The following is a 14,632-nucleotide window of genomic DNA, read 5'->3' as shown; positions in this document are numbered from 1 at the left end:
GGGGGGGGGGTGCCTATGCTGATCGCATAAGAGAGAATTTGCCTCGCATATAATGAATTTGGGGTATAAAAAGGGTCATTGCATAAGAGTGAATTCACATATCCAGTACCCACATAAATCGAGGGAAACCTGTACATTGTTCCTGAGAGCATTTTTGCTGGAGAGGATGTGGAGCTCATCGTGTGTGTATGTCAAGATACTGTGAGGTGCCCAGAAATCTCTTCCTCTGGGAAATTTAGCAGAGTATTCATGTCCCCAGAGTATTTTTTCTGAGCTGCAGGAATATGTCCTCCTCACAGGCAGATTTAGCAGCATCCAGAGAAGCGGCTCTGGGAAGTCACCCCCAGCCTTCAGCTCCAATTGGCGGCCCAGTTTTGACAGGAACCTCTTGGGAACTCCTCAGGAACTCCTCTATCACCTCACACAAGAAGAGGGTCCTTCTTAGAATAAAGCCTTTATGCAAACAAGACAACACCAAGGCAAATTGTTTGCAAAGCAGAGGAAATTAGTTTTTAACCTTCCATTTGTTAATTTTTCTTTTCTGGTGGCTGATTAATTTTCCCTGCACATCACCTTCCAGCTGGGAGTGCTGTAACAAAGGGAGTGAGAGCTTTTACGGGAAAGTTAAATTAGGGTTGGTTATCAAAAGCACTTTGCACCATTCCCATTGAATCCAATGGTTAAATCCCTATTCAAAGATGTATGTAGTGTAACTAAGGTGGGGTGACTGGGGCAGGGGGGCATTGGAAATAACAGGTGCTGCTGCTGCTGGTTGGCTGTGCCAGCATCGTCAGCAGCTGGGAGTTGCCACTACCCTGTGCACTACTGCTTTCCAGGATGCCAAGCTGCCCTGTTGTTTCTCTGAGTTTATAAAATTGCAAGAGGCATCCTGGGCCCCTGGGTCCAGTCTCCTGTGCTTGCAAGAAAGTAGTTATTCCAAAAGTACCAAAAGCACTTCTTTTTCCAATCTGTCTCACTCACCATAGCCACAAAGCACCTTTTTCAGGAAAAACACCTGCAACTTGCTGAAGAGTGGGCACTATAAGAGCACTATCAATGCCTTCCTGTCCCAGAGAGCAGAATTAGGCCCATGCTAAGCACTAGTAGAAATCCCACCCTGCATTTCTCTCCACTGAAAGTTTTCAATGCACAACTAGGGTTTGTGTGAGGAGACTGCTTGTCCTCTTTGCCTAGTGAAGGACATCACCGGCGCAAAGCAGGTCATCCATTAGAGGCCTCATTCCTTCAGCAGCAGTGGCAGTGCAGCCTGGAAATAAAATGCCAGGCCTCCAGAAAAGCAGAGACTGGCTTGAGACAGAGTATTTTGATTCCAAGGCTTCCAAAATCCAGCCAGGATTGGATAGAGTTCCTGGTTTTGCACATGTCAGCTTGTTCACTTTGGAGGATTCCATTTCCAATGGGCAGAGTAAGAGATCCAAGTATGGGGACTGTTTTCCCTATGGGGTGGGTTTGCAGGCTTCCAGTCAGTTAAAAGGGTAGTGCAAGGGATAACATTCTGAAGCGACTTATCAGTCCTCAGCATTCTTCTCCCTGATGCCAGACAAATAGGATCTGGCTGGCACTCTACCTCTTCATTGAGCTTGGCCAGTCTGACCTGGTTAACATGCTTTGGTGAATATATCACAGAAGACTTGGGCCTCTGCACTGGGGTGATGCTGTCTCTCCAGTGAGTTCTGCTCCTGAAATTGATCTTTGCCATTCAAGTACTTGTGAACCAGGGATTAGAGCCCTGTCTGCATAGACAGGATTTAAACTGTATTCAGCAACTTGTGGATGAGGCTTCTAAAGCACTTTGGCCCATTCAGGCATGTAGATGAAGTGGCTGAAATTTCAAAAGCACTCCGCACTGTGGGAGATGGGAGGGATCCCTCCTTGAGCTTGAGCTGTGGGGATAGGGCAAGGGGAAGCCAGGCAGACCCTGCTGTGCCTGCAGTCTTTGACGGAGCTCTGGCTAGGGAGCAGAGGGGCAGGGTCAGCCCTCTTCTCTGGAGCAGACAGCACAGCCCAGGGCTGCAAAACATATGGGATGCTGGGGGACTCTGGTTTAACTTAAACCAGGAAGGGGTCTGGGACAGACATTGCATAAACCGTTTTGACTCAAATCAGTTATATCTGATACTACATTCAACCAGGTTTATCTTAAACCAGTTTCAGCCATTTTGAAGCTGGTTTATGTGCACTGAACTTATGTTCTGTTACAGGTTTAAACCAGTTTCTTATCACTTAAACTGGTTTGTGTGTAATGTCTGTCCCTAGCCATAATGAAACAATGTCTTGGCCAAAGACAGAACTCCTATCTCCTGACACACAGTGCCTGGCTCTAACCATGTGCTTCTTCTATATCCCAGTTTTTAGAGCAGTGTTTTGAGTGTGATTTAAACATGTCATTTTTATCAATACATCAGAACCGGGGTTTGTAGTGATTATTGGTTTCTGTGACTCAAATGATACATTCTGGAGTTCAGTTCCTCTCAATGTGGAGGTGTTTACCTGTAGCTTATTCTGATCAGTCACACTTTGGTTTGGAAGTTTCCATTTTCCAAAACCAAAGAAAGATTGTCATGACTGTTTCCAGCCTATGGGCTGCAAGGTACAATATGCCACAGCTTGTGAGAAAACTAACACAGAACCAATCACAATCCAGCTAACTAGTTGCATTAAACAACCAGCTTGTTGGACTCAATGTTATATCCATACCGTGTCCCCAGTAGGTGCTGATCAGGACATTCCCAGCATGCCCTACCCATCTACTCTTGCTGTCATGCTCCAAACCCAGAAATGCACTGTTGGACCCAGTCCTGCACCAGCCCCTACTGCTCTCCCCCAGCGATTAACTTTTAAGATGTTGGTCTCTAGCATTCTTGAAAACAGTTACTGGAGACATTCTCATAGTGACCTTACTGTCACATTTCCAGCTTTGGCACATACAAACAGGAGTGGGTAGGCAGGGTATTCTGGGGGTGAGTCTATTTCAAGACACAGGCTAGACATGCCCACTCTGCCCTTGCATGTTGTGGTTTTTGCTCCTATGATGGCATTTCATCCAGCCCCAAGGCCCCACTTGGGCCAGTATGTGCTGCATAGCCAGTTGTTGCTTCTTGCACCATTCCTTTAGGTGCTTTAGAATCTGAGTTCTTGTTTAAAAATAAGCCACTAAGGACCAAAGCCACTTTCACTTATTAGGCGCTTATGTGTGATTCCATTCCACCCTGCTGTAGTCCCTAAAAAACAGTTTATGCAGCAGGTGGTGAGATCCCTCTTCCCGATCAGTGTTTCCTGTGACTTAGCCTGAAGGTTAATATGATATAAGGTTAAAAAGTGGGCACATTAATGTTCCTTTGGTGGAAGAGGATCACACATAGATGCCCAATAGGTGGAATAAGATCAGGCCTTCCATGCTATGAAGTCTGAGAGAGTTTTCAGATACCTCTGGCCCATCATTGGCTCCTGGATCTTTGTGTCACAGTTACTCAGATGATGTAACCATCCAAATCCATGCCCCTAACCAGATCCTGTGATCTATTTTCCTTTTCTCAGGCAAAGAATTTGAAGGTGAGGAAGAGTACCTGGAGATACTCGGGATCACGCGGGAGCAGTCGGGCAAGTACGAATGCAAAGCTGCCAATGAGGTCTCTTCCGCAGATGTCAAGCAAGTCCGGGTCATTGTGAACTGTGAGTACATTGCCACCATGCTGGGGGCAGGGAGAGGTGGCAGTGAACAGATGATGGCAGCAGGAGGAGGAGAAGTTGTCATATCTGATTGAAAATAATGCTGACATCCTGAGCCCTGATTCTGTTCAAAGGAGATAGGAGGGACACTTATGTCCTTGGACAGACCTGCATGGATTGCACTGAAATCAAAGGGAGACCCACCCAAAGCAGCAAGAGTTCATTTGACTTAGTGACCAATATAGAAAGAGGGTATGTGAGGGTTCCTATCTCTTCTTACTAGAGAAGAGGTTTTTAGTGACTAGTGTTCAGGAGAACCATACTGTGAAAAGAAGCTTTCACAAAAAGCCAGGGGTAGAGAAATTATCAAGAGCCAGATTTAGGAGTGAGGTGTAAAGTGTAAACTTCATTCCATTAAACTTACTTAAACTTTTCTTTAAACTAACTCAGCATCCTTGCATAAGCTGAAACACATTCTACTAAAGGGCCTATTCAGGTCTCACTTATACATTTGGTTGCTGGGGGCATGAGGGTAAATGGTGTCCATGAATAATGGGATAGGATGGGTGTGCTTCACCTTGCCCCTTCTCACATAAAGTACCGCAACACAGACCCTACACACACAAGGAAAATAGTTAAGTGTCTGTCTGCAGCACAGTTATTCTACTGGCTGTCATGGTTTAGGGGCATGATTAACTTAATGTGTGGTTTGTGCCCATGTGCCCAATGGTTCATAAGCAGTTACTGACTGGGAACACATTACCCTTGCTCATGGGCTAGTCTGGCCCGTGACTCAGATCCATCCATGGTGATATTATAAAGTGATATGGCATAATACTTAACATGTAATTCTAGATGTTCTTCCCTCTCTGATTCTGTGTGGTTAGTCGTCTCCTGTGCTCTGTTGTGTGTCTTGGATGACACTCATTGGACGTGTCTACGCTGTAATTTACAGTGTGGCACACAGATGTCTGAGCTGGCTTTAAACGAGCTAACGCAGGTAGCTAAAGCAGGCTAGCTGCAGCAACACAGATCTCAGCGTGTGATAATTTACCCTGTTTCTCGTTTAGAACTACCACAGGAATTTGCACACTGCAGCCTGTCATGTAGACATATCCTTTATGTCTGCACCCTAGTGACTCTGTAAGGTCTTCTCTAGATGTTCAGGTAAAGGCATGATAGGATCCAGTGTACAATCTACACAGTCACGGCTCCTGCCATGCCACACATGCATGGCAGGAGGTGTGATTGTGGGATCCAACATCAGATCCTATCATGCCTTATTGCCAGTGTAGGGGGAGCTTGGGATAGCTATCCAAGGCTTCCACTGCACCGGCAAGTAGCAAGCTTCTGCAGCTGAAAGTCCCACAGCTGGCAGAATACACAGCCACGGTAGTGTCCCAAGTGCAAATTAAAGCTAGATAAAAACCAGCTATAAAGTTATAACACATTTTCAAGCTCTAACTTTAAAGCTGGATGGACCTTTTTATGGCCTGATAATAATTATTTTGCACATGTTGCTACTGTAAATTAATTGCACAATTAACCAGTTAACTATATAATACAAGTAATATGTAGAGTCCTCCCCTTCCCTCCCCCCTCCCCCCCGAAAAAAAACATACAACCCCAGCAGATTTACCTGGCTATCTCCCCTGGCTTTCAAATGTGGGAGCCACATTTAAATGCATCGTGCTTGAGTATATTGTAACTTCTTATCTCCACAGCTTGCATTGTTTTTAGAATTGCAGCACTTATTATTGTTTAATAAAGAATAACATTTGGGGGAAATATCTTCAAACAATCTACCGCCGTGTGGAGGCACATGCCTAAGCAAATCATTTTATTATCGAAAGGAATTAATTTAGCACAAATGAAAGCAATTGGAACTAGTAGAAACTTTCCAGAATGATATATTTTCCTGTCAGAAATGGATATGTCAATTCAGAATTTGTTTCAATACAGTCAGCACAGTCTCATGATGTGATATGATATATGTGATGTGATATTAAATTGTGTCATAATGTATCATATACTGTTGACTATTAGATACTATGTCAATTCATAATATGATATAATAGGATATACCATGGCACAGCATAGTATTATATTTTGTTATTAGTATGTGATGCAATTTAGAAGAGGAAAAAAGTCAAAATTTCAGGAATTACCCCGAACAGGAATTCCAACTTCTGACCAGATCTAATAATAATTAAAAGAAAAGTTCATCAGTGGCTACACAGAATCCATCACACTCATCTGGCCTTCCCTCCCAGCTTTAGCATAGAACATCCCCTGTCTTCCTCACTTGCATAGTGTGAGCAGCCATGTAAGTCCCAAGGCTGGTGAGGGTCTGGGGAAATAATTTAAAAAAATTGCCTCAAGTAGCTGATTTGTCTGTGCATTGCCAATCACAGATATAATGGAGCACACAACATGCAGGCACAATTGCAGGAATATACTTTGAATCAAAGTCACTGGGCTTCTCTTGGCATGAACATCTCCCCCGTCGTGGACCAAGTCACCATGGTTCTAGGTACTGCACAAACTGAATGAAAATACAGCCTCCCTCGCCATCCCTTCATGTTACAGGAGTACGCCAAATGGTTAATCACAGAATTAGAGCTTGGCTTCCCCAGCCAAGATGATCAAGAGTCCCTACACATTATAGTTGATGCAGAAATACCACTGACATCCCTACTGGATGGTGAGAGCGGTCCCTTCCCATACAAGCTGAAATTCTTCAAGACACTAGCAATGGGAACATTTCCAAGTCAGCTCACACTTACATCTCAAAAGTGTCATTTGTGACTGACCACAGTTATATGAAGATTGAGCAATAGCACAGGATAGGACTGTGGCCCAGTGGAGCAGAATGACAGTGGGAAAAAAGCACTGAGAGAGCCCCAAGCCTGTAGGATATTATCCTTGCCTGCCAGAGGTACAGGTGCGTGCCTGGAACCTGAAAGAGCCATGTTCCATACCCTGCCCCGGCACTGACCTCCTGTGTGACCCTTTGTCTCCCTTTCAGGATGCCCAGGGGGAAATACCCTCCTCACAGGTCCCACTAGAGCACTTGCCAGTTTCTCTAAACCCAATGTTATGTTGCTGCAGTAGACTTGGAATGAATGAATCATCTGCCTCCAAGTATCTATAGCTCTATGCACATATGTGGGACATTTCATGCACTATCTTCTCCTATGTCATGACATATGCCTGTGATCCCCCAATCCCCTCCCTTTGTTTTAAAGGTGAAAACTTTTTTTTTCACCTTTTTTTTCCTATTTAATGACCACAGTAGAGCATCCTTGTCCATGTAGGCAGAGAAAAATGTCTACCATCACTGGCTAAGAGGTCTAAGCTGGACAGGGGTTGAAGATTTTTCCTGAGGCCAAAGCTCCTGAACTCCATTGTATTATTGTTAAAACAAGCAGATTTTTTTTCTTTGCTCAAGAGAGCTGCCAGTTTCAGAAGAAGGACTCTTGTGAGAACCTGTTCTGTCACAACAGATGGTCAGACTCCTCTCCCAGATGCATGGGTGGACCCATGATTTTGGAAAGGGGGAGGCAGGAACGGTGACCTACATTGCAGAGGTGGCTACACCCCAGCTCCCAGTCTCTTCTTACCACACTGGGGTGAGCAGACTGCACCACAGGAGTAGCATCAGGGATTTCTTCTTAAGTCTCTCAAGCAGATAATTTTCCCTTCTCCCTCTCTTCCCCTCCATACTCAGCAATACATTCCCGCCCCTCCCATCCACTCCTTTCCCCCTCCCCTCCCACTCCTGCCACTGTCCCCAGGTGACCCAAGAGGGGCTGTGGGGGGTGACCCAATATGGGGTGGGGGCTCCAGAGCTGCTCCTGCTTTGCTTTACCTGGGCTGCAGATGAAGCCAGACTTGGCTTGAGACAGCAGCTGCAGTGGTGGCAGCAGCAGCAGTGGACAGGTTTCCTTCCCCCATGCCCGCTGCGGAGCTGCCAGGGGGAACCAGACAAGGAAAGGGAACATCTGCTGTCTTGGCCTAAGCCCAGCTCCATCCAGAGCTCACTTAAAGGAGGCAGGAGCAACTCTGGAGCTCTGCCCTTGCCCTTGCCCCTGCCCCTGCCCCTGCCCCTTGGGACAGCCAGAAGTAGTGGCAACAGTGGTGGGGAATGGAAGTGGGAAGAGAAGAAAGGTGCCAAAGAGAAAGGATGGAGGGAATTCTTACCCAATTTGAGGAGGACTTAAAAAAAAAAAAGTCTCTGGCTGCGTTTTTGCTGTGGCATTGACCGAAAGGGTGGTAGGTCTGTACCACTGTACCTACCCTGGATCTGCTCCAGCCCAGCTGTACAAGTCAGACCAAGTATCTCCCAAGAAGACTGTCTAGCGAAATTTCCAGTTCACCTTGGTTTCATGTTAGGTTGGAAATACCTTCATAAGAGTCTTCCTGATGGAAGCTTGACTCTTTAGGATCCCTACAGACCCCACAATTGCAGGATTCAAGGGGTAGTCCACTCCAGACAGGGCACTCCAAGCACGTTTCAACCTGAAAAAAATGTGCTGGTTTCTTTCAAGTCTTGGTTGGTGTCTCAAGTCAGCTGTTACTTGCTTTAGGGATGGACCTAAATCTAAATCCCTGAATCCAAGTCCCTGAATTTTGGATCTCAGATCCCAATTTTGAACCCAAATCTGCCCCTGCTAACCCCAGCTTTATAATGAAGCCAAAAGACATCCCTGCTGGCAGTCAGTTTCCAACAGGAAAGTGTTTTTATCATGCTGACCCAGCACAGATTTCACTGGCATGCCCATTCTTGTCCGTTGTCATGTGATATAAAGCATCTCCCTAGTCCAGAATAACTCTGCACTAACCCTGCATTTATTACTCAGACATAGCAGTGCTGGACAGCTGAGAAGATAGGAAAAGCTGCCATTGATATCAGTGTGAGTTGCATGGGCAGCATGCAGAATATTCAAGGTTGGAGAGAAGTCTGCAGTCTAGGTGGGAAGTGAAAGTATTGTCTGGCATGATTAGATATCTTGGTAATTTATTTTATGAAAATATCACATGCAGTAATAGTGTCTAACACCAAATAAATTGTTCTGTCAGTGTCAAATCATTGATCTGTTTCTTGGCCTTAACTAGTCCCTTCCAAAGCATTTTATAACTCCCAATGGACTGTGCTTCACATAATGAGGCCCTCTGTAAAGTATGTCACTTCAATGTACAGATAGGAAAACTGAGGCATAGAGCAATAAAGAGTTAGGAGCACAATCCAGGATGGAACCCTCTTCCCTGCTTCCTCTGCCAATACATTTAAATAAATCCAGGACCAGTTACTTTTTTAAATATCAGTTTAAATATAATATTGGCCTCTTGAGGACTCACCCAAAGTACTGCAGCTTTTCATGGGATGATGGACTAGATGACCTCCTGAGGTCCCTTCCAGCCCTAATTTTCTGTGATTCTGTGATGTGTCAGGGCCCGGACTAATCTTTATTCAGCACTCAGCATTGATTGGTTGGCCATTTCTTAGCTAGAAAAGCGGCTAATCAGGAATAGTATTGCAGGCCCAGGCCATGTGACCCACCCAGAAAGTTCCTCTTAAAGAGCTGTCTGGCATGGCTAATGTGAAGAATTCTAGGACTGAGGGACCGAGTCCTTTTTGGTTGGTAATCAGAGTACAGAATGCTTAGAGCCTACACAAACCTTGCAGGGAAGTTTTCAGGTCTTCAGGAAAGTATTGGTTTGATTCATGACTCATCTCATGCTTATGAGTGCCAAGTATAGCTGGAATGGGGCTGCGATGGAGTGGAATTAGGCACAAATGCATACTGGTTGAATTGAAAAGAACTTTACTTACAGACTGGCGTACAGGGACTTGCGTCGATGCACACAGTGTAGGCACGCTCCGTACAGGTTACAAACAAAAGAAAGAATCCGGGTGGCACACCGATGTTTTCTGAGCATGCAGGGTGCGGGGTACGTTGGGACGGTCGGCGACGGGGAGTGGTTGGTGGTTGATCAGGCCTCCAATTTTGCTCCAAGGTACACGAGGAACTCGTTCCCAACGTACACGCGGAGTTCTCCGGCTTGGGCGGAAACTACCCAAGCTTTTATACGGCTGGGGAGCCAATTGCTAGCTGCCGGGGATGAATAATTTACAATGAGCCAATCGGTAGCATGCATCCAAACAGTGCAGCTGCTAGTTTTGGCGGGAGCTGATCACTGCACCAAGGCTTTTCCCGCCGTAGCGAGGCATCCCTTGCACCGAGTACTCGCATCGTGCTAAGAATTCTGCTGTGTCGAGGCACTTTTAATTACTAAGTACAGACAATGCTCTGGCTTCAGTGAAGTAGAAATGGTTTGTCCTACTGCAGACAGCAGAAAGATATACTGCTAGAGCAGGAAAGTCCAGGCCGCACGTTTGAAAATATCTCCCTACAAGATCCTTTTTTTCTCCCTTGTTAAAATATTTAAGTGAACCACACAGCCCTTCCTAGAAAGACAGCATTTGCAAACACGTATTAATATTTATTATGTTCCAGTGAACATTAAAGTATCCTTAAAGTCCAACATACCACTAGGATGACAGTCAGGAAAGAAACTGTATAAATTCTGATTGCTTTAAAAAACAGATATCTTCCAGGCAGATTTCTTTCTCTGACACAATCCCATTTTCATTCCTTCTAGCTCTGATATATCAAAGAAGCTACCTGACAAGTGTCTGAAGTCTTTTCTGGCATAGGCATCAGCAAGATGGTCAGCTGAGTTCCAGCAGCAGGAACTTTAGCATTTATGATTCAATATGAAGCTACAAAAGCTCAGCTGGATTCCCAGTTCCCACAAGAAGCTGGTAGAATTGCTCATTGGGAAAAGCACCTTTTACCTTGTAAAGTTTGTTTAATGATTCAAATAGTGGTGAACCAGGGGAAATGGCGCTGCCCAGAGAGTACCTGGGGTTTGGTTCAACTAAAATATTCACTCTCAGGACTCTCCATCTAATGACTAGCTGGCACCGAGATCTTTCTCTAGTAAAGCACTGCAGCATCTGGTCAACTTCTTGCTGGCTAGTCCTTCCAAAGAGTCAAGATCACAACTCACAGGCTTCAAATGAAGCAGGTTTTGCTTAGGAATCTGAAGTCATGAGGAAAGATGAAAAGCAAAGAAATTCCAGAATTCACAGACTAATTTTTACTAGGCCTGACCTTTCAGACTTGAATTTCCTGAAGGAGGAACACCTCAATAGAACTACCCAAAGAACCTTGACTGCCAAATAGCTCAAAAGTGTTCTTATTTTCAAAGGCATTGATTTCCTATTGAATTCCTTCTGTCTGAAACCATAAAGTTACTTCTCTGCTATGCAAATACAGTTGGTTCCTCGCTTCTCCCATTTTTGAGGTCAGAAGTGGTGGTGATATCTACAATGATTTCATGTTTAGTGAATGAATGCTGCTCCCTCCTCTGCTTTTTTTTTGTCCTTAATGAAGTCTTTGTCCCCTCTTTGGCTCTTTAACAACCCCATGCAACAATATCTATGCAAATGCTGTAACAAATCAGACAAGGTTCTTTGGATAAATGTGGTATCTGTTATTAGGCCAACTAAATAGTTGGAAAAAAATTCTTTACAAACTTTCAGGCACAAAACCCTTCTTCAGGCCAACTTGGCTATGACAAATACCCCCTAAGAAATCAGTGAATTCTACAATTTAACTTTAACATTGCCTTCTTGCCTTTATGCATTCTGATATAGATTTGCACAGTGCCATTAAAGCACTAATACATGGACAACTCTGCCCCAGGAAGGACTCAGGAAGTGATTATACTTAAGAAGTCCAAGGCTGTCACCTTCCCTACAGTCAGTATCTGTGGTCCCACACCAGTGCAAGTCACTTGTCACTTAAGCCACAAGTTGCTTGAGCCAGACATCCCCCAGATAGGTTCACTGCTTCACACCTGAGACAGCATATGAAATAACCCATGGTTTCTTTCCTGCAGACCCCCCGACCATCACAGAATCCAAGAGCAATGAAGCTGCTACAGGACGGCAAGTCTCACTCAAGTGTGAGGCATCAGCAGTGCCTACGCCTGACTTTGAGTGGTACCGAGAAGACACCAGGTAATGGCATTGTCCACCTTTTTCTTCTCTCTTTGAATGCTCAAGAGAATGCCACTATTCTCATTCTCCTCCCCAGACACAAGCATCACAGACACACAAACTCACATCTTATCTCATTGCATCAGACTACCTAAGTAGAGAAGGCCTGATCGGGACTTGAATGCCACGCCAGTTGCCTGATATGGGATAGAAGGAACAAAGGTTCCTTCTTCTCTCATATGAGGTCCTGACCACGTCTATGTATTCCACAACCCAGGACACTTGCACAGGAGGAAATGGTATTGGTCCTGGATCTATGACCAAATGCCAACCCAAGTAATTACAGTCTAGCTACCTAAATGCAAGGGAAGATACTCTTTAAGTTCCTCCATGCCAGTATGATTGAAACCACTGCAGCCATCTGTCTGCATATGAAAAGGAAACGGTAACAGTCAAAGGGCCTGTATACATGCTATGTTTACCTTGGTATAATTCACAGTGGTGACATATGCATTGCACCAGGACCCAGAGGGGAAGAACGAACAGGCATCTGGGAATAGCTGCTCACACTGGGGCTAAGTACAGACAGCCAAAAAGCCCAACACTGAATCAATTTAATCTTTACAGGTTAATCTAAGCTGCATAGATTAAACTGGTAAGTAAGTGAACCAACATTCACTTTTGACTCCAGAAATGCAGCCACATGCCTGCGGTAGGCCAGGCTAGAGTGCTTCTCCCTGCTTGGGCCAAGGTTAGCCCACCCACCCTGCAAGGCAGGGTTTGCGGGAGATGTGCAAACCATTCTGGGATACTGGGGGCTATGAGTTAACTTGAATCTGGAGGGGATCTGGAACAGAAGTTGAATAAAACAATTTAACCTAAATCATTAAAGTCTGATACTAAACCCATCCAGGTTTATCTTAAACCAGTTCCAGCCATTTTGAAAACAGTTTATGTGCACTTAACTTCTGTTATGTTACAGATTTGAACAGGTTTCTGATCACTTATTCCAGTTTATGTGAATTTCTGCCCCTAGCCAAGGTGGCTATGACAGTACCTCACCATTAGGTGGCACAGAACAGGTAATAGCTTACTTGCATATAGCAAACACGTACACCCTGGATTGCTGTGAACACCCAACACTTAAATCAGAGTAATCTACTGCAGTATACATTTTACTTCTGGTTCTCCCTAGGGTGATTTTACACTGGATTCTTGGAACTTACATTTGTTTAGGACTCACGACTTATTTACATTGGTAGAAAGGATGGTTATACTATTGTATATGCATAGTGGGTGCATCTGTGCTTCATTAACGTGTCTTAGTGACTGCACATTTAGTTTAGTCTGTAATGAAGTACTAACTATATGTGCAGTAACTAGAGTTATTGCACAGTAGCGCCAGCTCATGGGGTTTTTTTGTGATCCTTACTGTGCATTAGCTGCACATTAGCCTAATAACACTGCGCAGTAGGCTATTAGCATGGTTTGGTTTTTAACTGCCACACTACTGTGCAGGGTTATTAGGCTAATGTGCAGTAAGTATTTCATGTAGATCTGCCTCATGTGTCCAAACCCTAAAGGAGTGATATCCAAATATTTCCTTTACCAGGAAGGCACCCTTTTCACCTGAATGCTTGTTTTGACTAGCTTAAAAATAAGGGTTGCTATCCTGGATTTTAACTCCACCAGTATCACAAGCTAAAGCAACACTTGTATTTTAAAATATGCTTGTGAAAGCATAGTAGATGACATTTTATACAAAACACGTTTTATCCCACTCAAAGCAAAATCTTGGTTACCTTTGGTCATTGGCAGTAACTTCCACCTTATTCCCAGGCAGCGTATACTGTATGCAGTGTTTGTATCCAAGGTTTGGCCAGTGTTAATTAAAAATTCCCCGTTTTTCACTCACCCATTCTACCCTCTTTTCCTTCTCTCTTACTATCATTTTACCTTTGCCACAGTTTAATTTTCCCTTCCTTTCTTTCTGTCACCTTTTCCTCATCTACTGCTTTCGGGTTTTTTTTTATTCTTTCACTCTTCATTCATCTTCTTTTATTTCCTTCACTCCCCTATGCTTCCCATCATCTTTACCTATCCATCCTTCTCTCTGTTCATTTATCTGCCTCCTTTCTCTCTCCTGTTCTCATCCACCTCTTCTCCCATCTGACAGGAACCAACTTGCTCCCTGTTATGACATTACACGATATATCTCTTTTCTTGGCTTCTCAGGATAAACAGTGCCAATGGCCTGGAGATCAAGAGCACAGGGACCGAGTCCTCTCTGACAGTGGCCAATGTCACTGAAGAACACTATGGCAACTATACCTGTGTGGCCGTCAACAAGCTGGGAGTAACAAATGCCAGCCTATACCTTTACAGTAAGTATGGAAGCAGGGAGGGGAACACTACAAAGACCAGTCCGTGTCTTTGCTGTACAGTAAGTATGCTCCAGAGTGTGCTAGGAGTGGAAAACATTAACCTGTCAAACTCGACTGAAACACCAGTTCTGACCAGGAATGGAGTTCAACTGAGACATATGTTTTCATAGCCAGAGCAGAACATATGCAAAAGCATAAGCAAAGGTTGACAGTCAAACTCCCCATGACCCTTTCATTGACTTTCTTTGCTGTGATTAGATAGCTTAAATTATCTATTTGTCTGTCTGTCTGTCTGTCTGTCTCTGTGTGTAATTTTTAAGATGGTTTATTCTGACTGCCCCTTTAATAAGGAGGTAGAATGTGAGAGCCATCAAAGAGGTTGACCCTGTTGGTCTTGGGAAAGAGCCAAAGGAATGAGTCTGAAAATAGGGAGGAAGTAAATGGCAAGAAGTCTATAAAACAGGAAAAGGGATGTTCCATGAAAGGC

At 44.4% G+C, this 14,632-nt stretch overlaps 1 protein-coding gene across 2 annotated transcripts in view; it reads left to right on the top strand.

Annotated features, from left to right (window-relative positions):
- The window catches only part of LSAMP (limbic system associated membrane protein), a 450,506-nt gene that overhangs the window by 382,377 nt on the left and 53,497 nt on the right, over window positions 1-14,632 (top strand). For both annotated transcript variants that reach the window (XM_025199695.1, XM_025199696.1), the window contains exons 4-6: window positions 3,559-3,693; window positions 11,662-11,782; window positions 13,997-14,145. In XM_025199695.1, the coding sequence (XP_025055480.1) occupies window positions 3,559-3,693; window positions 11,662-11,782; window positions 13,997-14,145 (405 nt within the window). The remainder of the gene's footprint in view (window positions 1-3,558; window positions 3,694-11,661; window positions 11,783-13,996; window positions 14,146-14,632) is intronic.

Source organism: Alligator sinensis, unplaced genomic scaffold, assembly GCF_000455745.1.
Source record: "Alligator sinensis unplaced genomic scaffold, ASM45574v1 scaffold343_1, whole genome shotgun sequence".
Classification (NCBI taxonomy): domain Eukaryota; kingdom Metazoa; phylum Chordata; order Crocodylia; family Alligatoridae; genus Alligator; species Alligator sinensis.
This window is presented reverse-complemented; position numbering and strand designations above follow the sequence as displayed.